This window comes from Aedes albopictus, chromosome 3 (assembly GCF_035046485.1).
Source record: "Aedes albopictus strain Foshan chromosome 3, AalbF5, whole genome shotgun sequence".
In the NCBI taxonomy this organism is placed as follows: Eukaryota; Metazoa; Arthropoda; class Insecta; order Diptera; family Culicidae; genus Aedes; species Aedes albopictus.
In genome coordinates this window covers 398,402,341-398,427,992 of record NC_085138.1, presented here as the reverse complement: position 1 = coordinate 398,427,992, position 25,652 = coordinate 398,402,341, and the positions used below count along the sequence as shown (strand labels likewise).

At 37.9% G+C, this 25,652-nt stretch overlaps 1 protein-coding gene across 1 annotated transcript; it reads right to left on the bottom strand.

Moving 5' to 3' along the window:
• Nucleotides 1-5,829: 5,829 nt before the first annotated feature.
• Nucleotides 5,830-17,946, bottom strand: LOC115267879 (uncharacterized). Its single transcript, XM_029875466.2, has 2 exons — nucleotides 17,279-17,946; nucleotides 5,830-6,770 (listed from the first exon to the last, which is right to left on the bottom strand). The coding sequence occupies exons 1-2, from the start codon at nucleotides 17,589-17,591 to the stop codon at nucleotides 5,974-5,976; spliced, it is 1,110 nt and encodes a 369-aa protein (XP_029731326.2). The 5' UTR covers nucleotides 17,592-17,946; the 3' UTR covers nucleotides 5,830-5,973.
• Nucleotides 17,947-25,652: the final 7,706 nt, after the last annotated feature.

Below are 25,652 nucleotides of genomic sequence, written 5' to 3'. Positions count from 1 at the left end.
AATACCTACGTTTTGGGCAACGATAGACTTGAGAACTGTCAGTGCTGCATGATTTTTTTTGGGAATATTTCAAGAATTCATATCCAAAAAATTTGAACAACATACAGAAATTATTCTACGAATTGCTTGAGTTTTTTTTCATAGAGATTCTTCCAGAAATTTTTAAAAGCATTTATCTAGAAAACCTTCCATGAACTTTCTTGAATACACTCCATAATTTTTTTTAGAAAATGGTTCATGTATGCATTGAGAACCAGAAATTCAGAACTCTTTCAAGTTTTTCTCAAAATCTTTCTAAAAAAAATCTCCAAGGATTGATTTAGAAATTCTACAAGAGATTATTAAGAGAATCTTCAAAATATCTCCACATTTCTTAAGATGTTCCTTCAGGATATTTCTCTTCCAGAAGTTGCTCCAAGGTTTTTTTTTCAAGTTAGTCTTAGAAAATCCTCCAAGGATTCCTTCAGAAATTTGCCTACAGATTCTTTCAGAGATTCGTATAAGGATTCTTATGGAATGGCTGGAAGTAATTCAGCCAGGCATATCCTTATGGCTTCCCACAGGAATTTATTTATTTTTTTTAGGATTTTTATTAGGGGATTTCTCCTATTTTTTTTTTCAAAAATATCTCAAGAGGTTTCGTTAGGTATTCCAGGTTGCCAGGTGTTTCTTTAGGTATTCCTTCTGGAATTTCTCAAAAAAATCCTGTTTTTCCGAAATTCTTTCAGGGATTTACAAAAAACATCTTCAAATATTTTTTAATTTCTTCTGAATTTTCTTCAGCGATACTTTTGATAATATCTATCTTTGAAGACTCGTTCAATATACCTAGAATTACTTCATAAACTTCAGCAGGGATGTCTTCAAAAGTTGCTCCATGGATTCTTTCGGGAGGTGTTCAGCAGTTCCTTCAAGAATTGATCAAGCGGTTCCTTCAGAAATTCCTTTAAGAATTCATCCACGGGAATGTTCCAGTGAAGGGGCGCTAAAATCGGGGAACCTTGACTACCTAGCTCTGATTTTACCATGACAGCACTGGAAATAATTTATCACACATTTTGTTAGTAATCTGCCCAACCATTACTATGATCTTTCTTATGGAATTTACAAAATTTTGGAAATCAATCGTCTACGTACACGCCAAGACAGGAAATATTACGAATCTCGGTGAGGATGTCATAAGAAATGTTGAAAGAAACTTGTTAGAAAGTTTTGAGGAAAAGTATGGCAAATGTGCAGTTTACATGCATCCGCCAAAAATGTTGTCATTGCTAAGGGATTACCCCATATACTCCGCTCATCGTGATCATCGACAAAGCGAGATATATTCATAAAAAAAATAAGTCAGAAAGGGAAGTATGAGATTAATGTAAATATATAAAACCAAGTATGTCAAGAGCATGGTCAAGAGATATGCGATGGCGCTATTTTGGGTGCTCCACAAAACAATTTATTGGTATAAAGTGCTCGGCGTGTAAAAAGACTGAAAACCCCTCCATTAAAAGTCATGATAACACAAACTGCAACTGATTGGATATTAAAAATTTAAGCATTCAAAAAATTACATAAAATTGAGGGCCCACTAAATTGAGATATACCTGTATGTCGCCTAATTAAGAAGTATTCTAGGAAAACCCCATCATGCTTTATTATTTAACGTATTTTGTCTGTAATTTTCGCCGAAGGAACATTCTTGCTGGAATTGTTTTTTATGAGTTTTACAAGGATTCTTCTAAAAATTTCTTGAAATTTCTCCAAAATTACCTCCACTATGCCGAGAGAAATTCCTTTGAGGATTCTTTTAGGATTTACCAAAAAGAAAATCTGGACAGGAAGTAGATTCTCGTAGGATTTCTTGGAATTATTTTTAGCAAGAATTTATCTAAGGATTCATTTTCCTCCAAGAATTCCTCCAGAGATTCTTTCGGGAAATCCCCCAAGAATATTCCTTCGTGCTTCCTCAGGAGTTTCTCGAGAATTCTCAAAAATATGTCTTGAAACTGGTAATCGGGTTTCCTCTGAAATTTCTTCCAAAATTCCTCCTGGGATTCTTTAACGTATAGAATTCCTTCAAGGATTGCTACATAAGTTCATGCTAGTGTATTCCGTTCCGCCATACTTTTCTGAAGCAGTTAGTTCAGAAATAATATCAGAATTTTTCCAGGAGTTTTTCTTTGGGCTTTCTCTAAAAATTACTCTAGACTACCTCCAAACGTTACTTCAAAAGATGCAATTACAGGAGTTTTGTTTTTCAATCATATTCGAAGAATCTTTCAAAAATTTCTCAAGGGTTGTTTTTTAGAAATTAGAAAATTTTCCCAGATTTTTTTTCAAAATGTTTTGCTTGAGTTTCTCCTAAGATTCTTCCAAGTATAACACCGTTATTCAGTGATTTTCTCGAACATTTTTTATAAACTGCTGTAGAAAATTCTTGAGATTTTTCTGCTAGCTCCTTCAGGAGTTTTTCTAATAGTTCCTTTATGTGTTTTCTAGGTATTGCCAAGGATTTGTTCAGACCTTTCTTCAGGTACTTTCAATTTTTCTTTTCCAAAGATTCTCTCAACGATTACTGCAAAAATTACTCCAGAATCTATTCCTTGTAATTTTTCAAGGATTTTTTTCAAGATATTTTTTCTATGAATACCTGCAGAGAATTCCCCAGTTCTTCCAGGTATTGTTTCGAAGATTACTTCAAAATTCATGTTAATATTCATTTATTGGTTCACTGAAGAATTCCTCCAAGATTTTCTGTTTCAGCAGAATTTCCTTCCAAAATTGTGGTTTAGTATTTTTTATGTATTTTCATGTTATGAATTGTGTGTAGGGTAAGTGTACCAATTATGGCTATAGTACCAATAATTTGCCATAGTTGATTTTCACCCTATAACGATGTTAATCAACAAGAAAAAATTTGTGAACAATAGATCACGTTCACAAAAGATAGTCGCACTCATTCAAACTCCACATTTTCCTCAAATCATGGTAGAAATAAATCATTTTCCTTAAAATTTCGGCTTCCTTGCACCCTTTTTCGCCATAGTGTACCAGTTATGGCTAACCCCATAAGGAATGCATGCAAATAGTGCGAACATGAACCGAAGTTAAAAAATATAACCATATCTGGTACAGGGTTCCCATCATTGGCACACACTGTAATCAATACCAAAAGTAGTTTTGGCTCCGTTTCTATATTTTTCCTGTAAAGTGTGGAAACTAAGTTGTCTTTTAAGTTATTGATGGCATTCGTTGGTCTTCTCGTTATTTTTGTATAAATAGCTTTGCTTAGGTAGTGCCATAATTGGTACACGCACTCTAGTTGAATAGGATGTTTTTTTCTGAGAATTTCTTCAGAGTGCTTCCAAGGATTCCAGCAGTACCTTTGCCTCCGATTTCTGCAGACATTTTCTAAGTTTTTCCTTAGAAATTTCCCTATGGATTTTATCAGGAATCCCTCCAAGCTTTTTTTTTCTTGGAATTTCTTGCAGAGTTCCTTTATCAGTCTCCTATGTTTTTGAGTCTGACAATTGACATACTATCTTGAGGTTATTTTTTAGGTATACTCTTAGGGGTTATCCCAGGCAATCATCCGGGAGTTTCTCAAAAAAAAACTTTAGAAATTTCTTTAGAAATGCCTCCACAAAATTTCAATAATTTATTCTAGGAATTTACAAAGGATTTGTATGAGTTTCAAAGGGATTTCCTGAAACCTTCCTCTAGGGTTCACATAGAACTTTCTCCAGAGGTTCCTTAAATAATTATTCAGTGATTTTTGTGGAATTTCTGGAAGAACTTCTGAAAAATCCCTAGATCAATATCTGAACAATTTATACGGAGATCTCAAAAGTCATCCCAGGTGATATATCTGATGGAATCGCAACAGCAATTAAAAAAAATCCTTGTAGGGAATCGTGCCACTTGGGCGGTGGCTTCTATATTCGTCTGTTTTCCACTATAACTCAGTCAAATTTGAACCAATTGACACAACTTTTGGAAAATCCTTCCAAATAAACGAATAAGTAAAAAAAAAACTTTTGGAATGTGGTGAGATAGGTATAGTATCTACCCGTGTACAACATTCCAAGTCATTTGGTTCAAAATTGACTGAGTTATAGTGGAAAACAGACGAATATAGAAGCCACCGCCCAAGTGGCGCGATACCCTAGTAATTCCTACAAAAATCATAGATAAAATTTGACGAAAAATTTTTTTGCAGAAAACCTAGGGAAGAATTTCTAAAGCAATCTCTGTAGGATTAATAAAGACAATTTTTTTAAGAATTTTACAAAAACTACATGGAAGAACTTGCAAAGAAACTCCTTGCTGAAACTCCTGAAGCAATCCCAAAAATTCTGAAGATGACTCTGAAAATAGAAATATTTCCTCAAAGGACCTTCAGAAGAAATTCTAGGATGAACTTTCAAAATAAATCCGTAAAGAAATTCTGAAAAAAATCTTCAAAGGGATCTCTGTAGAATGAATCTATGGAGGAATATCCGATGAAATCCCGGGGAATGTCAGAGGAACTTCTAGAAAACCCTTGGCTGAATTCCTGAAAAAAATATAAATTCCTGGAGGATTTTCTAAACGAATTCTTGAAGAAATCTGTTGAAGAATTTCTAAAAAAAATCCTAAATACCTGGAGTAACTGTTTCGAAGTGACTTGTCAGTCTTGACAATAATAAAACACTATCTATCTATATATATAAAAATGCAGTGGCATACGTGGGACCGCGCATAACTTGCGAACGGGTGGTCCGATTTGGGTCGTCTAAGTTTTGTTCTGTTAGTTTTCACCCAAGGAAGGTTTATGAGGCCTAAAACATGGGAAAATAGATAGTTTTTGAAAATCGGGTTTTCATACATTTTGAACGGAGACTTGGGCGCTTGGCTAGGGACTTGAAACATCAAAAATCGCAGTAGGCAAGACAAAGTTTGCCGGGTACAGCTAGTTTATTATATTTTGTCCGACGTTCGATCCGTTTGAAACCTTCTTCAGGGACTCAATAGTTACAGTGTAATTTGGCAGCAATCGTGCGGGAAAATTCGAACCAAAACGACAGTCACAGATTTTATCGAACCACACTGGACGAGAACACTGAAACTATTGAGTCCCTGAAAAAGGCCCAAACGGACCGCAACGTCGAAAAAAAAAATCAAATAAATGGTGATTTATTTTTTTAAAGACTGACAAGCCCCCACGAAACAGTTTCGTAAAACTGTCGAACACACCAACGATACCTGGAGAAACGCATAGATAAGGTGTCTGCAAAGATCCCTTAGAAAAAAATACTCTTGAAATATTTCTAAAGGAATTTCCGTAGAGATTCCTAGGATACGTTTTTGAAACAATCGATGTAGAAATTATTGGAGTTGACATAAGAGGAAATTCCGGATAATTTTCTGGGATAATACATGGATTAATCTCTGGAAAAATTATTGCCTGCCCTGTATCACTGAAAGTAATAATGCAAGCATCTCTAGAGGAATTCATGCAAGATTTTCTTATAAATTCATGAAGAAATATCTGAATTCATTTAATGGAATCTCTAGAGCAAATCCTTAACAAATATCTGGTGGACTTCTTGAAGAAATATCTGGACAAATTTCTGAAGGAATATCTGGACAATTTTCTGAGGAATTTTCAAAAGAATTTCTAAAAAAATCTTTGTAGAAAATTATGAAGGGAGCAATTCGATTATGCCAAATGTCTTACCTTATCCTGTGACTTTATACAAATGACTTTATGCCAAACATCCTACTCCCAGTCCCAACAGCAACCACCTCCATGTCATCATCATAATTACAACCAAAACAACACCTATGTATGTGTAAATTTTAATACGAATTCAGCCTTTAATCAATTCTTGTATAATGACACATTCCACATTCCATTAACAATATAACAATAAAACAGATCATTTTTAATTTCCAATATTAATTGTTCAATACATGCCCGCTCTCACTCAGCCGACCCTAGCTCTCATCCATCGCCTCGGCAATCAACTGCTGTATCTTGATTCGCACCGACAAATTCTTGCGGCCCGGAAGTTTTTGCATGAATGGATGCAAACTCATCAGAAAGTTGTAATCCGAGTCGGCCTCCAGCGTCGGACCGCAGCCCCTCTCCTGCCCACCCGATCGACTGCGTTGCTCGACGTCCATCGGCTCCGTTTTGATACGTGCTCGCAGCTTGTTTTTGAACGTCACTTCTCCGTATCCGTGCTCGGGAACTTCGATCACGTCCTGGCTGGATCTGGCGCCCGTCTTGCCGTTGTTGTCATCTTCGAGCTCTTCCGTTTGTACTGTTTCGTACGTTTCGATCATGGTGAGGTCTTCGGGGTCGCTCTCCGCAGCGGTGGTCGCTTCGACCACCGACTCCTGAGGCTGCTGAATGATTTCAAACGACGGTGGCTTAGCATCGGCGTAAACTACCGTGTAGGATTCCACCACTTCGGCCTCGCTCTCGCCCATGGAAGACGACCCAGCATGGTTGTTGTGCAGCTCGTTTGTCATCGGTTCATCCGTTTCAGTTTGCGAGTCATGTTTAGAGTCCGAGCCGTACTTCCAATGATCGTCCGATTTGAACTGAAGGTTTGGCGAGGTTGCACCGCTTTTCAGGATGCTATCGCGGGTGCGAAAGTGACCGAGAAGGAAGGACATGCGATCGAACAGAGGCCATGCGGATTTGGTTATTTCTCCGTCTTCCATGCGCTTCACCTCGCGACGGAAACTATCGCGGAGGGTCTTCCAGCGGACCTTGAGGGATGATACTGGGGAGAAGAAATGAAAGAATGATAGGATTAATTGTAGAGGTTGGACTGGGAAGTTAACTTATTTCTCGGGAGATTTCGGCTTTCGTTCAAAGGAAAGCGATGATTTTCTTATCTCATCGTCTACACACTAATATTAATCTACAGTAGAAGGCTTTCTTCGCCGATTTGCTCAGAGATTTCTCCAGGAATACATCAAGTGATTTCCACAGAAGTTTCACGAAACATTCCTCAAGTAACTTTTCCAAAGACAATTCAGAAAATTCAAAGTTCAAGACAAACGCGCAATTTTATTAATAATTTCTAAATACATTCGTCAGAGTTTTTACATGCATTTATTATAAGGATTTCCGGAGAAATTTATTTGGGAATTCTAACAATTTTTCACCTCTTAGAATCCTTCCATGGATTTCTTTAGGAAGCCTTCCAGACATTTTATTCGTATTCTGTCAAAAATTCTAACAGGGAACATTATCAAGGATTCCTCCAATAATTATTTCAAAGAGTCCACAAACAACTTACCTAGATTACCACTACTAATTTGTTTAAGATTTTTTTTGCAAAACCCTCCAGAGATTTTCGAGGGATTGCTTCAGTGGACTCTAGAAGAGTCTATTCAATAATGCAACATGATTTGAATCCAACGATTCCATTTGTCATTCTATTGCAAATCTCTACCATAACTTTAGTAGGATTTTCTATAAGATACTAACAGTATTTCCGCCAGTTTTCCTCCACTGATATAACCTGACTACCAGTGAGTTTTTTTCAGCTCTACTGGAATATATTCTCAGAGTTACACCCAGAACTTATACAATTATCGTTTTTAAAAATTAACTTGAAGTAAATGTGGATGATTGATGGGAAAGATACATTTAATTTCTCAATAAAATTTAAATCAAATCATTAGGGTAATTTTCCAATGGTTGCACGGCTAAACATTCGCCAATTGGGTTCTTTAGGGGTATCCAGATTATTCCATAATCGGAATCTCCTTCCAAAAAATAGTCGAAATCCAAAATTTCATCATTTTTGGTGCCAGGGAACTATTTTTAAAATGCATTTAAAGTTTGTATGGGGAAATTTTTTTGTTCGTGATGAACTGTCATTTTATCGATTGAACTGTCATTCTATCCACAAAAATAAAAACAGTTTTGTTTATTTAACCGTCAAAACAAAGGTATTAGAGCGCAATAAAATCACATTATACTAAGAAAAATGAGCTCTTTCTATTAGGATATATAAAATAGCAATATTTTGTTCGCTAAACAACCCAATTGTTGCTCACCTCATAAGAATAACATGGAGTGTGCAACAATAGGCGAGTTTTTAGCCGTGCAACAATTGGAAAATTACCCTACTTATTGAAACTTCGAATAAAGCCAATTTAATATGCGTAAAATTCCGAAAATACTTCCTTGAAAAATATATTTAATTTTTAGGATTAGGGAAAATATCAGCTCAAAAAAAGTATAACTTTGCTAGACTAAACCAGTGTTTCTCAAATACAAATTTCGTAACAATACAATCATTTGACAATAAAAAAAAATCTTGAAATAAATTCCACAAAATTTAAAATTAAAAGCTTTGTGAAAATGTTAAAGTTGTTCTAGTATTTATGGTTCATCGGAACCTTTACGTTTCCACACGGTTTCTGTGGCAAAAATATTATCGAAAGAAAATCATTATCGCTCAGTCACCCACCAAATAAAAGCTAAGGGTCTTTTTCGTTAGGAAAATAATGTTCTATGGGGGGTTTTAAGACCATTTTACAATTTTTCATGATTTCTAGAACAAATTCAAAAGAAATTCCAACTTTTTGGGTCGTTAGGTTGCCATTTTTTAACTCATAATGGATACCTGGGATCGTTTAGATCCCAGAGCCATTTTGAAGTGTTCGCAAAAAAAGGTTGGAATGACATATCAACCCCAAATAGCAATGGTATACTATGTAATATTTTTGTAATATTTTTGAGGCCAAAGGTGAACCGTAAGATTTTGTACCCCTGGGGCCCATTGAACCTCACAACACAAATAATTGTATCTTTTGATCGTGACTTCCTAGAATAATGATGTTTATGACAAAATTGTTCAATTAGACCACCAATGACCAGCAATGTTATGACGAACACATTGATTCGGGATTGGCCCAGTAGATGGCGCTATTAAAATTATTGGTGTATTCAAATTACGGATTAAAAATTATATTTAGCCTGAATATTTCGGCATTCTGAATGTATAGAAAGTTTGTGTCTTCGGCAAAAATGTTAATACACTAAGGACTATTTGGTGATGACAATTATTATGAAGTTTTTCAGCAAGATGGCGCCAATTAGCCCATGCATGCTCAATAGACATGTTCACTAGGGTGGCCCACACTTATATGAAAAACAAAAATTTCGAAAAATATCAAGTCTTACCTCCTACCCAAGTAACAATTTAAATTCCTTTTAGATTTGTTTATTTTTATGGAAGCTTTATCATAGCATGAAGAATTCATGACTCATTTAAAGTTGTTTTTATCAAGAGAAAATAATCTCCGTTCGTATGCGGTTTTTAAGTTTTCTTCAAGCTAATTATGAAAATCGCGCATAAAACAACTTGATTCACTAAGGCATTCAATCTTATAATAAGTTTTAAGCCGTATTTGAAGTTATTTTCAACGCATAACATCAACAAATTTTATTAAAAGTTTATGCTTCGTTTATTCAAGTACAATTCATCTGAGTTGTTCTCCTTTAAAAACTTCTTAAAGCTTTCAATTCTTGAGCTAGAGCCTCTGCCCTGGAACAAGAACAAAGCGGAGTAATAAACAACTATAAATAATAAATTATGCAACAAATTGGCTTTCTTATGCAAATATAAACACTCAAACATTTTTGCTCACTGTTAATTTAGCCGTTTTGGCGTTCAAAAGTAATCATATCGACGAAATATTCATTTTATAGCCAATCAAAAATGCGAGTAACTTGCTGCTGTCGTCCAACATTCAGCCAGTTACTCACACAGACCACAGCAACTTGAATCAAAAATGAAATGGGTACTTTCTGTGACTCTTCGCATGCTCATACTAAATAGTGTAATACTAGTAAATTTTAGTAATGCACTAATTAAATACACGATACCGTGATTTCGGGTGAAATTGATCAGAGGGGTGGAATTGATCGGCGCGAGGGCCATTTTTATTTGTTAAAAATAACGCTTTAAACCTAAACCATTTTGTAAAAAATGTCCATCATATGGCTTAAGAGTTATTAAATGATGAGTTTACATGTTTTACAGCCAATTAGTCACATATTTCTGTATAAAATTCAATATTTTCCTAAACTGCGTGCTGGACGAACTTCGAAGACACTTTCAAACTTTTGTTACCGTAGCTGTATCGCAAATGCAATGAATATTGGAATGAATGTTTCTAGTTCCCAAGTATTCGCTAAACCCGATTTCGTCATCAAAGGTTCTATAAATATTGAAATTTATGTATAAAATTGTACTTTTCTGGAAGTTATAACATATTTAGTACAGAAATTGCATACTTTTAGGCGTTTTCTGAAGATTTATTAAACTTTAAACTTAAATAATTAAAATTTTAGTAAAGTTGTAAAAGTTTTGCATAGCTTTTCGCACTCTGGGGTGGTTGATTCACGCGGAAAAAATATTTTCAGCACTAACAACAACATTTCACTGACTGATCAATTTCACCCCGAAAGAAAAATTTTTGATTTTTTGTTTCAAATGATATTTTTTGTAATAAAATAATTTGCAGTAGAATTTTCAACCTCGTTGACTGATGAAATCCATGGTCGTACTTGTTTTAAAGCATTGAATTTAACCATATCGATATTCAAAAATGATTCGCCAAAAACTGCGAAAAGTGATCAATTCCACCCGAAATCACGGTACTATAGTATCATTGGCACTTCCTGACGCAAAATGTACAGAAACAACTTTCTAGCTCCAAAAAGGTAAACAAACAATTGTCAAAGGCTGTTACTCTTGAATAAAACGAATAAGTTTCATTTAAGACGAACAAATCTGCCTTAAGATTATCACTAGTAAAAACAATCTTCAATAAATGTTGTAAATTTCATGCAAGGCGACTTGGTTCCATCATTGTTTTGAGGTGGTTTGGATTAAAGGTAATAACAATTGATGGCGGCTGCATGAGTTTGGTGCGCTTGGAACGGCAGCCATGTTTAGAATGAACTGAAAAAGTCTACGCCGACTTTTGTTTTTATAGGAAATTTATGTCTTCGCATATTAATGAATGATATTATTTTTGAGGCGCTTTGTTATTTTCGTATGTTTTGGGTGGCATATGAACGACAAAATGGGTATGGTACGGAAAATTTTGATTCCCCGTCATCAATGATCTGTCAGGCAATTTTAATGCTTTAGCCATTTCAATTTGATGAAAATTAATTCGCAGTTCATTTAACATTTCATCCATGAAACAAAACTAGTTCGCATATGCATAATGCTGCATAAAAGATTTCATTTATTATGCACTATTAGCACTTTAGAGAAAGACATCTAAAAGATCAACATGCCTCAAGCTATTCTTGTTAAAGTTTTATGAAGTTCTTCTAATCAACCATCAGTGTAAGTACATAAATACAACTAGTTTCAAAGCAGTCTTCAAAAGCAGCCTTGAAGATCTCCTGAAGAGTGGACCAGATTAGTCTTATGGATATTTTATGCCTATTTAATCTCGGATTTGCAGAACAAAGAGCTTTATTGCTAAGTTTTTTTATTCAATCTTAGAAATTACTTCAGGATTGCCACAAAAGTATAATTGTTACTTGGGTACCTTACTTTCATTATTGATATTATTCCTTTACATGTACTGGAAAAACAACAATAAAGTTTATCCTCACTTTGCCTAGGGTATAACTTTACCGTCTTACCCCGCTCGTTCGACACGTTTTAATTCGACACTTTTTAATTCGTACCCCGCTTATTCGACACATGTCGAATTAAAAAGTGTTGGAATGTCACAGCGATGTACACTGTAAATGCAAAACAGCTTAATATTGCGCTTATACTCGCACCCGCAGCAGCTCCTCTTGCAGACGCTAATTCCGGAAATTCAGTTTTGGTGCTATTTGACGCCCAAACCGCCTGAAGATCAACCGGAATCGACTGAGGATGGCAACAATCGTAAAAAGAACGAGCTTTTCATTCGCACCACCGCAATATCTGTTGAAATCATGTTTCATAACAAATCCGGAAATCAAAACAAAAACAAAAATAGAGTTGCCAAGTTTCAATGAGCAACGTGGTGTAGGGTGACCAGTTTGTCGAATTAAAAGTTTACCCCGGTTATTCGACAACAGTCGGTGTCGTATTAGCGGGGTATTACCAGGCATCGGATCGATTTGCGGTCTTCGACAAAGTTGTTCGGTATATAGTCACCTACAATAATACCAAAGGGTTTAATTGTTGAACGCAACCTATCAGCAAACATCTAGAACTCAAGATTTCTGCATACATTTGGCCAGGTTTTCCCATACAAACTTCAAGCCTGTTAAGCGCCCCCTTAATCTTGACCGATTTTGCTCAAATATTGAACATAGCTTCTGGGAGTCCAAAACAACTGATTTAGGAGGTAAGACTAGATATTTTTTGAATTTTTTGTTTTTCATATAAGTGTGGGCATGTTCACATTTTAGAAAATGTCTTGAATCCCACCGGTCAAGTAAGTATCATGCCAAAACGAACCTCTGGTCAAATTTTCAGCTTGATTGATAAAGATATCGATGTGCTTCAAGTCGATTCGGTAATTTCGGGCTTCTCTACACTTTAAAAAATCATAACTATTGAACGGAAAGACATACAATAATGATTATAGCTCGAAATCAAAGCTTGTCATATTCCACAAAAGTTTCGCATAAACATTTGTACAATTCTTGCAAGTTTTATCAGTAATAAATTGAGATTTGTTCTAAGTGGTACCGAAAATGCTGTTATCTTGGAGTCAAAATGGCCTGAGAAGCATGCAGGGCCGGATTTAAGGGGGGGAGCGGGCCATGGCCCCGGGCCTCCACATTTCAGGGGCCCCACAAAATGTTACTTCAAATGGGAACCGATAAAAAAGTAGCGCTAGAAACATCTTGATTTAATTTTTATCACAACTACTTCTACTCTCAAGATGTGTGTGGAATATTGTGCTTCAAATTAGAAAGATGCAGATAACTACCTTTCAATAAAATTTCAAACTTTTCCAGAAAGTTGTTAAGATTTTTAAGGTTTGAATTGATCACTCTTGTGCGACGATAATATCATTTTCATTTTCATTTCATTTTGCAGCATTTGGTGGGACAATGAGAGCGCAAGTCAGTCCAAAGCCGATGATAAGGAGGGGTAATGGCTGAATAGTCTTTGCTGACCACATAAACGCCATGGGATAGGAAAATGGTATTTTGGTATGGGATTAGGGTGTTGGTACAGACTTGACAATATCAATGCTATTCAGATGCAAAATAATTTTAAGGCTCAATAGTGAATCGCATACCTTCCAAAACAAAAAAAAAAAAACAAAAATCCACAAAATGCCAAGCAAGTGATAGAAAGAAAAAGCGCCCGATTGTTTATTTTGTCAATTAAAACAAACGGAAACATCTACCCTCTCCGACTCGCCAGTCACTCCGGGAAAAATGTTCCTTCAGTTTTGGAAAACATATTATCCCCAATTAAGCCTTTAATCGAATTGTCCGCGTGGTCTTGTAGTACCCCTGCTAGGTAAGAACCAGTCATTGCCATACATATTAAATGCTAGACATGACCCCATGGATAGCATTTGCATATGTAAAAGCTTTGCTGATGTGACTTTCCTATTAGGCAATTCCCTCATCTCATGTTTGTCTTCAAAACCTTGTCAAGCTTAGAAAATTGTAGTTAATAAACAATACATTACAAGGTTGGAATTCCCATAGAATGAGATCATTCATTCGCACTACAGGAGATAATATCACATTGGCTGATTACAGTACAAATGCGAAAAATCTCCCTTTTCCCCCTATCCGCAACCCGGGGACGCGCCCTGTTGGATTTCGAAAGCCTCGGAGAATATCACAAATCTTCAATGGCATTCCCACACACTAACCCTCATTGCCGATTCAGGGGTCTGACTGGGCCTATTACCCTCCCTCAGTTTGTAATATTCTCACCAACTTGGAATTATATTTTCCCGGCACATAAATGACTTCGACAAATGTTCGTTATACTATGCAGCAACATGATCAGTTTAACTATATCAGATGACTTGAAGATCTGATTTTTACAAAATTGTTTGCCATTGATTATACATTCAGCTATTCCAATCATTACTGCAAAGCACATCGACTACATGCCTGAAATCAAAGCTTCCTGGAAGATATAATCCAAGCCCAGGGATCACTCTTGTGCGACGATAATATCATGTACGAAATCACGAATCCAACAGACGTTGAACTTGCTCATTCGTAGATTTTAGCTTCGGCTCTGTACAATGAAACAAAATGCACAAATGTCAAACGTTTTCACTAACCAAGCGTTAAAAAAAATTGCTTCGTAGAATGCAAAAATGCTATAGGGCTCTGCATTGTTTTGATTTTATATGGGATTTTGACGTTTTTTGGCCTTGTTGTTTACAAAATTTCTGTAAGAGTGAAAGAGAAGGAGAGAATTTCATGCAGTGCCCTATTCTTCATTACACCAACAAAGCTAGCCATGAAAATGTTTGACACTTCTGAGGTCATTTTGACAGACCACACACATGCAGGAAAAAGACGGATCATATATTCTACTTTATCGATCTTGTCGCCGTCCTTTTCAAGCTCATGTTGCATCTGTCAAAATTAGAGGGTCTTGCCCGGGATTTCCCGGGACAAAAATCCCGGGAAATCCCGGGATCTGAAAAATCCCGAATCCCGGGATATTTTTCTTAAATTCCCGGGATTTCCCGAAATTAGAAAACTGGCAAAAGTGTATTGTATTGAAACATAACAATTCACACAAGACGTTTTATCCAAGGTTTTTTTCATCAATGTTTCCATTTTGCATTCGATTCTACAGGGCTGGTCCAGCGGCCATCTTTTTCTAAGAAAATCATTTTTTTTATGGGAATCCTTGTGAATATGCAACTGATTTGGTAGAATATCATAATGAGGATTCGAAGGATATATGCAATTTTTCTTGCAAAATTTATAGTTGCAGAATTTGTAGACGTTTTCCACTGAGCATGTCAAATATTTCCAAGTGGAACTTCTGCAATTTTTATTTAAGATATCTGAAATACCTGTAGCCATTTTTGACAGACTTCTCAAGTAAATCTGATGCTGAAAGATACTAGATTTCTAGAGTACTACATTTTCAGAGGATTTTAAAGAAATCCAGTTAAAAAAATGTATTGATATTTACGTGAAATGAGAAATTTTAACAGAATTGTGGCGAAAAGTCGCTCACATAAATCACAGAGTTTTGGGAGGCTTTCATCTAGAAAATTTGTGTAAACATCCTCAGTGCGCTTCTGCTTTACCAACATCAAGCAGGCATACGATTGCAAAAATGGTTTAAATGGTCGATAAAATAATATCTGAAATACACTGCCTGTTCCAGTAGTGATGTAATTTTATAAAATTAGAATAAAAAGAAAGTAATAATTTCTTTCGAAAACAACAAGGAACATCTGGAGATTGCCAAAAGAAAAAAGATAATTACACCGTCTTCGGCCAGAGGCCGCACAGACTGAACATTACTAAAATTAGACAACGGACAACACATAAAACACTCAGTGGCCCAGTGGAGAATTTTCCGTTTGACGAAAAGTTTTCCCCGATTGGAGAGGGAAACGAACCCACATTCCGAGGCTTACTAGACACCTAAAAGACTGACGCCGCTAACCGCTCGTCCACGAAGTCCACAAAGATTGTATTTTTTCTAAATATATCGAAAACAAGACCAGTGAAACTTCGTGATAAATTTGTCAAAGTCAAAAAAAGAAACGTCTGAAGGTGGAAAGACATTTCTTATGAATTTCATTGAAGAAATTTTGTAAGAAGTTTTAAAAGATTCTTTGAAGAAATTATTTTAAAGGTATATCGAATAAATTTATTTTAAGAATTTTTTAAGCAAGCAATTTTTCAAATCAATTCAAAGTTTTCCACCTCTCCTGGTAGAAAAAATCTCAAATTAAATCCCAGAAATAACATATGGAGAAAACACTTGGATATTTCATTGATCCCCAGAAGTCTTTGTCAATTAGTTCCTCTAGGAATAAAAATATAGTTTGAAATAAGTTAAAAAATCGACGACAACTTCAGTAGGAATTCCATCCAGAACTTTTTCATGTCTTACATGGTTAAAATGGGGCTATTTGTTTTTTTTTTTTTTTGTGAAATTTCATCTTTTTCGCAAATTCGAATAAATAAAAAAAAATCAAAAAATATGTTTGGAAACGCATTTCATACAATTTTTCTTGGTTTTTGGAATATTTGGATTTATCCCGGGATCCCGGGAAATCCCGGGATTTAAAAATTAAAAATCCCGAATCCCGGGATTTTTTTCAGTCCGGGAAACAAGACCCTCTAGTCAAAATGACCTGTGAATTGTTTGTCATTTTTAGGTTAGGTTCGTTGGTGTAATAAAGAATGCAGTCATCACTGATGATTGATTGGACCGCAGGAGAAAACAAAGCAACCTGTTTTCATGTGCATATGGAGTGCGTATGCGAGAAGAAGAAAGAAAACATCTTCTTAGTTGGAAGTAAAAGTTATTGATAAACAGAACCTGAGTGGAAAACGTTCTGGTTGTTTTAGGGTGGTTTCAACAAGCGCCCACAGATGGGTGTCCAAGAAACAGAAGTAGCTGAACAACAGTTTCTTAAGCTAAAGTTTACTCAAAAGTGGTTTGTTCGTTTGTTCTACTCTTATACAGTAAAAATGTTTGTTGGGTGGCTAGCACTGGTAGGTATAAAATAGAAGATAAGTGTTTCGAAGCCTGTGGTATCCAAGTGGACGAATGTATGCTTTTTTTTAAGTATGACAAAAAAAAGACAAAAACATCTGTGTCGGAGTGATTTTGTACGAAACAAACTCAAACATATTACGAAACTTTTCGTTGCAGAAAACAACGAATGGTATTTATAAACATGACGAGCGATTTCATACAATGAAACAAAATATATGTTCAGTGTATAAAAAAAGTTATAAAAAATTAATTAAAAATTATTACATTGACGAAAAATCTGCTGTGCGGGCAATTATTTGATACATATCCAACTCTCCATTTAACACTCATTCCCGTGAAAACTGTGGAAGGTTCAGTAGTATGACAACCTCTAGTAGCGAAGTTTGACAAATAAACATTTTTAAACTTTCGATTGAATAAGGGATTTGCTGACTGTTCAGAATATAGTGTTGTTTATAATATGATTCTCGCGCGCTAAACATTATAGTTTGAGAACCCCTGCAGCTCGTTTACCCCCGCGAGCGCACCACAACACAGCACAGGCGCGCACGCAAACTCACCGTCGTTGGCCTTGAACGTTTTGCGAATCTCCTCCCAGCCGCGATGCGCGACCTGCACGCGCTGCCGGAGATGTTTACGGTGCCACAAAGCCGGCCGGGCTTTAACGCAGTCAATCAGTTTGATCGTATCGGCGTTGAAATTGCAATTCTTGCTTTGCTGCTGCGTCGGTGCTGCGCCCTCACCAACAGTGGCGGCAGCACCAGCAGGCCCCGGGGAAACCACGGTGCTGCCCGAACCGATCACTTGCACCTGCGGCGATACGCTACCGGGAACGCACGCCACAGCAGTGGTCACCGTAAGGGGCGGCGCCATCTTTTTACGGAGACCACTGAACTAATTCCGATACAGCGGCGGCGGCGGCGATCACTGACACAGAACAAACAATGAACGCGGCTGTCAACTAGCGCACAAGGTCACTGTGGCTTCTCTACCGGCGATGATGGATGCAAATCACAACCCTAAATGCTGAACCCTTTTTGCACAGATCACTTTTGATTAGGCGAGTATTCACTTTAGCACTACCACTTTGAATTTAGCAGCGGTTTAGTCGCGCAGTGCGCCAACGAACGACTAACTTCAGATAATTTGCGCGAGAATCTTCGCTAGCCGGCTACTTGTGCGCGATGAGGCGCAAACGATGTGACGCAGACGTATGCAAGTAAACAGGAGGGAAAAAAGAAGAAAAGCACGAACCAGCGAGTGCACAGTGAGATGGAAATTGAAATTGTGCGGCAAAATACAAACATGTTTTTCATATATTCGTTTTGTACCATCTGTAGGTATCATATAGATTATATTGACCATGAGAGATAATCAATTGGATCAAACTGATCCCTATACTATCCTAACAAACTTACTGCATAGCCCGTTCCAACGGCTACACTGGTTTACAGTACTTTTGAACTCGGTGAGCTAATGAGCATTGATGGAAATCGTGTACTAGTAGTTTATTTTTCTAGTTTTGACTTCTATTTAAGTGCATTTCCTGTTTAACGTAAAATAACACTAGTTTACAAAACAATATGAAATTCGTGAACTTCTGTCAACGACCAAAATTTTTGAAGCATAATTTAGTGCTGATTTCGAAAACGGTGCTTCAAAAAATTTAAAGTAGAACACTTTTTGAGTTTTAGCTCAATATTGAGTTTTACAACTTTTTAAAATATGGAATTTATTAAAATTCAAATATCTTGCGTTTTGCTGAACAAATTTCAAATCTTTTTCCATAAATTAAAAGCTGAATATAATACTATTCAATCATCTGAATGCAGGTTTTGCGTCAGATTTATGAAATTCAAGATATTGGCGAGTTTTGGGGACGATCTCCCTAAATTTGAGCAAAATCTCCAAAAAAAATATGAAGAAATTTTTTTTTTCAATAAAAAAAAACACAATTTAAAAATTCTTTCTCAACGTTTATTTGACATATCGACAATGATTTTTCATAACGGCCTAACTGACTTGATCGATTTCTCTTCGTCGAATCTCTCTTTCGCTAATAACTTGATCAAAACAAACAAAATCATTATTTTTTGTTTCTAAAGCAACATGTAGTCGTCTTCTTTGCCAAAAAACCTTTGGAAAACTCAATACACATTCTGTGATAACACAAAGAGAGGATCGATGAAGAGAATTCGAAAATGTCAGTTAGGCCTAAATGAAAAATCAGTGTCGATATCATATGTTGGCAACTTCCAGTAAAAAATTCAGCTCAATCAGAGCATTGTTTACGAAGAATGAGATGTGCGAAGTGAGTGACTTTGCTTAAAAATAGAACAAAAATCGATTTCAAATCATCAACCTTGTATGGAAAGTCGAAAAAATTTCGGCTCTACTGTATTTTTTTTCCTTCGCGTTTTCGAACTCAGGGCACGATTCTACACCAAAAACGATCATCAGCTTACCGAGTTCAAAAATCCTGTGAACTAGTGTAATTGTTTGTTTTTGTTTGTATTTGAAAAAAATGTCATTGGGGTAATTATACTTGTGCATTCACTTGAGTTCATAAAAAAAAATAATTTAATAACTAGAAACTAGATTTTTGGTTTCGGTTGACAAATTGGTTGAGAAGTCCATATACTTAGCAGTAAGTTCAGACCGTTAATTTGCCAAAAACTAATTAGAAACAGTAAATTTGATATATGCTTCAAAATACATTAAACAGTAATGAATTTATTCTTAAAACATTTCTTTCCTTTATACAACTTATTTACATATGCAACTGGTTCAAAGAGTCCTAATGGTTCTAAAATACGGAGGCACAATAGATCTTATTTTTTGAATATACTACTTATTTAAATATGTATTTAGCTAGTAACAAAGGAACCTCAGTTAATTAATAACTGTGGAATTACTCATGCAACACTAAGCTGAAATGTCAATTTCTTGATTTTTGCTTTGGCTGACCAAGCCATGTGGGAAATTACACTGTTGAAAATGCTTTGACATCCATGTGCACAACAGAACATGTGCTCGATGAACAAATTGAGATTTGAAATTATGAAAAGAAATCCACGTACTCCGGTGAGCTCCGTAGCTTGAAGGAATAGAAGCGCCCGTCTAGCGAATTGGGAGTCGTGAGTTCGAGTCTCACCGGAGTACGTGGATTTCTTTTCATAATTTCAAATCTCAATTTGTTCATCGAGCACATGTTCTGTTGTGCACATGGATGTCAAAGCATTTTCAACAGTGTAATTTCCCACATGGCTTGGTCAGCCAAAGCAAAAATCAAGAAATTGACATTTGTAAGGTGCTACGGTCACCCTTACCGTATTCGGTCGGCCGAGGACCGACCCGTCGAGAGTCCGACTGCACACTAATTGCCATACCAATAAGTGATTGGGAGGCAGTGCCCGAAGCTCTCGACAACTAAAAATAACTTCCTCTCCCGCTTTGACATACATGTGCACAACAGACAATGTGTTAGATGTTCATCTAATCCCATCCGAAGGGGGTTTGGATTGTGAAAAGAAGATAACCATGTGCGATTGTGGAATCGAGTTCAGTTCTAGGCCTGCTGGCGACGGAGATAGTCGAGTGACTCCGTAGCTTGAAGGAATAGAAGCGCCCGTCTAGCGAATTGGGAGTCGTGAGTTCGAGTCTCACCGGAGTACGTGGATTTCTTTTCATAATTTCAAATCTCAATTTGTTCATCGAGCACATGTTCTGTTGTGCACATGGATGTCAAAGCATTTTCAACAGTGTAAGCTGAAATGCCTGATTCAGTCGCAGTATTTTGGTTTCTGCCCCATAGTGCAGTATGTTTTTTTTTGTGTTGCCTGCTCTACGCCGATTCAGCGAATTGTTTAGAACTCCCTCGCGCAACTGCCCAGCCAGACGCCCCGATCAGCAGAACACGCAAACTACGCAAACGAACCCAGTCGGGTTCGTCGAATTGCTTGCTAGCCGCAACACACACAGAAACAAGCTAACGACTGCGACTGCTGGCTGCTAGTGGCGTACGATAGGCGCACGAGGCGATGCGATGTATGGCTCTGCGTGCGAAACGAGAGATGGTTTGTTTTGGCGCGCAAATCCCCTGTGGAAGCAGTAGGACAACATTGTCGTCGTCGCGGTGCGTCGTTCCCGAGCTGTTGCGTTGTTGGTGTGGTTGAAGATGAAGAGCGATAAACGGCCAACGTATGGTCGGATATTTGCACGCAAAAGGAACAAAATCGCTTACGCATGAAAATGTGAGTCCAGCGTGGTTCGCTTTGTGAATGAATGTTTCCTGCATTTCAACAAAGTAGAAGCAATTACATGGATACACTAAATCTCTTTTTATGCAGGTTATTTTATGCTCTTTCAATTTATGTACCTTTTTCATGCTCTGCGTAGCTATTCAGAACCAATATTATGCTTCAGATAATGTAATAAGAGCCTGTCCATAAACTACGTAGACTCTTAGGGGGGACGGGGGGGGGGGTCTGGTCAAAGCCTATACGCTCAATACAAATTTTGAAAATTTTATGTGTACAAAAGTCTACGAGGGGGGAGGGCGGGTCTGAGATGGCCAAAAATGAGTCTACGTAGTTTATGGATAGCGTCTAATGACGGTAACTACGACAACGGCGGCCGAGGGGCGTTATATGGGAGGCTGCAGAGACGCTCTGGAGTTCCCAAGGGGTTTCAGGGAGTACCATGAGGTCTCAGGATCGCATCAGGAGGTTTCAGGGGGTTCCAGGAAGTCTCAGGCGAGTTCTAGGGGCACTCAGGAGCGTTCCGAAGAGTCTGATGGTTTCAGGGTAGTTCCAGAGGGTCTCAGGGGCGTTTCAAGGAATTTTAAGGGCGTTTATGGGGGTTTCAGGATAACCAGAAGATTTTTGAAGTGTTTAAAGTGGGGTTCAGAGGGTTTCAGGGCGTACCAAGAGGTCTCAGGAGGCGTAAAATGGGATCTTAGAGTTACCTCAGAGGGTTTCAGAAGGTTTCATGGGGCTTCAGATGATCTCAGAGGAGTTTTGAGGGGCGTCGGGGGCGCTTCTATGGGACTTAGGGGTTTGCAGGAATTTCCAGAGGAACTATGAGGTGTTTCAAGGAATTTCAGGAGCGCTTCTGAGTATCTCTGGGGATTAAAGGGGTCCACACTGAGGCAGGACTAAAAATACACGGAAAAACACCTCTAGCTCGTCGAGATGTCGAGACCCACAATTGTTGTCTTCAGAGAAAATATTTTAATGAACTGTAGTCAATTTTTCTTACGTTATTTGCATAAATTTTACACTATTTTACATTGAAGAATAAACCATGAACTCTATTCAAAAATCATGTAAAAATAATAATTTCAAATGAACTTGGCTCCATTATGCCTAATGGCGCATGACCCTTCAAATAAATGATTAATAAAAGGAGCCACTATGCCCGAGCCTGCTAAGGGCTTTCAGGGGGGCATATGGAGATCGTTTCAGGGGTTCTTAGGATGTACCTGGAGGCAGAGTCGTAGGGAGCGGTTGGCCAGGTTGGCCCCGCCAGCCCCGTTGCGCCAGCCTTAGAGGAGCGCCGAAAAGGCCCAAGGCTAGAAGAAAACAGGATGTTTTTACGTTTTTCCGTATTCTCATACATTCAAATTTCTCTAGTTTATATTGAGCATGTACAATGATGTTACCTGGGTATTTATTTACTCCTTTATTTTGAGAAACTATTTATGCTTGTTTTATGAGCAAAGGAAAAACAATATGATTTCAAAATTCAAGTGAAAGTTTCTTTCTAAAAATTCCCAAACATTCACACTTGGGATTGCTTTGAGACTACTTCCGAAGATTTTCTTCGTGTTCAATGAAATATTTCTTTAATTTCTTTAGAATTTTAGAGAGCTTTGCTTCTGGAAAATCTCTAATGCATTTCTTTGGAAGTTTTCCATTCAAAAATTCTTATAGAGATTCTTGTCAAAATATCTTTAAGGATTAACTTTGTAACCCTTAAAAACTTGACCTCAGTATTTTATGAACGAGCTTGGTAGTCTAGTGGCTACCGCTTCTAATACCCAGCCCGTCCCTTTCCTCCTGCTTCATATTTCTTACAACCTAGCGAATTGTGCCACTTTTCCTTCAGATCAACACACAATCTATTACCTAAATATATCCTCTATCCATGGATTGCATCACCGACTCCCAGATCTCACATTCTATCCTACTAATAAATACCCCATCCATGCTGGTTGTGGGGACGCAGAGTGCTCTCGGTCTCTAGTAGCAACCACCATCGCACTCTAACATTCCTTTCCCTTCCAAACTGACTGTAATGACTTGGCCGGCGCCGGTATTGTTCCAAAATGTATGAGCTGCTTAAATTGCACTTTGAGATTAAGTGGAGCGTCCCAGCCCAGCCAATTGTTCAGTTGGACCTCAGTGCAATTCATATCAGTTCAGATCAATCAGTACAGTCAGTCTGAGCTAAACTGAGCGAGAATTCCTTCAGAAATTCTTCCAGATATTTTTTTACTCTTTTATAGAATTTTAAGTAATTTGACCAAAGTTTCCTTCAGAAAGCCTTCTATAGATTCCCTTTAAAAGAAAAGAGCTTCAATGCTAATATCGGCAAGGAACCTTCCATTAATTCCTTCCGAAATTGTTCTATATGTTCACTATAGACTGCTCCAGAAATTACTGCTAGAATTTCCCTAGAAAACCTTTCATGAAGTTAATCATAGATTCCTCCAAAAAAAAAAACATAAATTTGGAATATTTTCAGAAATTTCTCTAGGTATTCCGTTGGAGAATCTGCCAATGATTTTACATAAAATTTCTCCAAAGGATTCTTTTGAAAGCCTTCCGTGAATTCCTTCAGAAATCTCCCAGGGATTTCTTCATAAAACCTTCTAGAGTTTTGCTTAGAAAATCCTCAAATGATTCTCTAAGCAGCTTTTTCAGGGATTCCTTCAAACATTCTTGGGCGACTCCCATTGAAATTCCTGAAGAAAAACATAAATGAAGAACACTATGAGAAAATTAAAAAAAACCGGAGGAATTTCTTTCTTCGAAACGCCAAAGTCCAACATATAACAAACTTTAAAAGAATATGAATAACTACGAACTTTTGCGAATTAACAATGTCCAATTGTCATGGGGTGCCAATCTGGATGCTTGCCAAGGGCGCCATGGGGAACCACGCTACGGCTCTGCCTAGATGTCTCAGGGGCGTTTCAGAGAGTCTCAAGAGGTTTCAGGGAGTTTCATCAGAGAGTTCTAGGGGTTTTCGGGGCGCATCAGGAAGTCTCATGGGGCATATTAGGGGGCATCAGGGGCGTCTTAGATGAGTTTCAGGGACTTTCAGGAGTTACTCGGAGGTCCAAGGAAGTCACATGGGGCATATTAGAGAGGCATCAGGGGAGTTTCAGAGAGTCCAATGAGTTTCAAGGGGATATCTGATGGTCCTAGAGGTGTTTCAGGAAGTTCAGGAAGGCGTTCATGGAGCATATTAGGAAGGCATCAGGGGCGTTTTAGGGAGTCAAACGAGGTTTCAAGGGGGTATCTGATGGTCCTAGAGGCATTCAGGGACTTTCAGGGGGTACTCGGAGGTCCAAGGACCGCTTTAGGAGATCTCATAGGCGTTCCAGTGGTCTAAGGAGCATTTTAGGGAGTCTCAGGAGCGTTTCGGGGGGTCCAGGCGGTCTCAGAGTATTTCAGGAGGTTTTCAGAGATTTCAAGAGTCTTAGGGGCAATCCTGGGGGTCAACGGAACGTTTCAGGAGGCCGCGGGAGATTTCAATTGGTCCCAAGTGATCTTAGAGGCATTTGTATCTCAGTTTTTAGGGTCTTTTCAGTGGTTCTCTGAGGCCACTAGGGAGTTTCAGGAGGGTCTCATGTGTGCTTTAGGCGGCCAAAGGGGGTACCTTGAGTCTCAGGGGCGTTTCAAGAGGGTTTGTAGGAGGTCCTTGGAACGCTTTATACTATTGAAACGCTTCTAAAATCCCGTAATCCCTTTGAGATACCTTCGGAGATACTCCTGAACGCCCTTAAAAGGCATTTGACACCCCCTGAATCCCTCTAAAATGTCTTAAAAAATCCCTAAAGGCCTAAAAACCTCTGAAACGACTTCAAAAGGCACTTAAGATTCCTCCAACAAACCTATTAAACGCCTTTAAATCTCCATAATCCTACCGGTTCGCCCTTGAAATCCCAGCAAACCCTGGAAACCCTTGGAACACCCTTGTAAGGTTCCTGATAACTCTGCTGAAACGACCCTGAAAATCCCTTGAAGCTTTCACTAAAATGCCTAAACTAAACGCTCTTGGAACCTTAATAATCCCACTGAAATGCCCTGGAACTCCCTGTAATAATTTTGAAATTCTCCTGAAATTTCTTGGGACTGGGACGCCTTTATAAAGCTCCAGTACTCACTTCAATCGCCCCTGAAATGCTAACAAATATTCCTCGAAACGTCCCGTAAACGATCCTGAAACCCCCAGAAACTTTCTGAAATAACTCTAAAAATTTCTTGAAACGACCCTGGAACCCTTTATAACCAGGGATGGTGTGCGACTCAAAACTCTTTGCTTTCACACGCTGCTACAAGACAGCACAACAAGCCAGAAGGAGACGAGTACGTGCAATCGGTTGTGTGTTGCTCGCTTACTTTGCCGCGCGTTGGAGCTCTCCTGTCTCTCAGGCTCTGTCGTATGCACTCTCTCGGTGCTTTTCTCCGTGCTTTGCACTTGGCTTGATACTACGCATGATAGGGAAAATTTCGAATCAAACGACCCATCACTTGTCAACCCTTGACAAGCTTAACAACTTTGCCGAAAACACAAACTCTTCAATTAATTTATTAATTGCTTTTTTTCTGTTTGGTGACAAGCACAGTCCCAAGCACCGTGCGTTACTCCCTGTGCCGAAGAGCTAGAGCTACGATTTGTCTCTCGCACAATTACGAAAGCTCT

Coding starts and splice junctions, on each gene's coding strand:
- LOC115267879 (XM_029875466.2), bottom strand. CDS start 17,591: ATGGCGCCGCCCCTTACGGTGACCACTGCTGTGGCGTGCGTTCCCGGT. Junction 6,771..17,278: donor AACGTTCAAGGCCAACGACG/GTGAGTTTGCGT, acceptor TCTTCTCCCCAG/TATCATCCCTCAAGGTCCGC.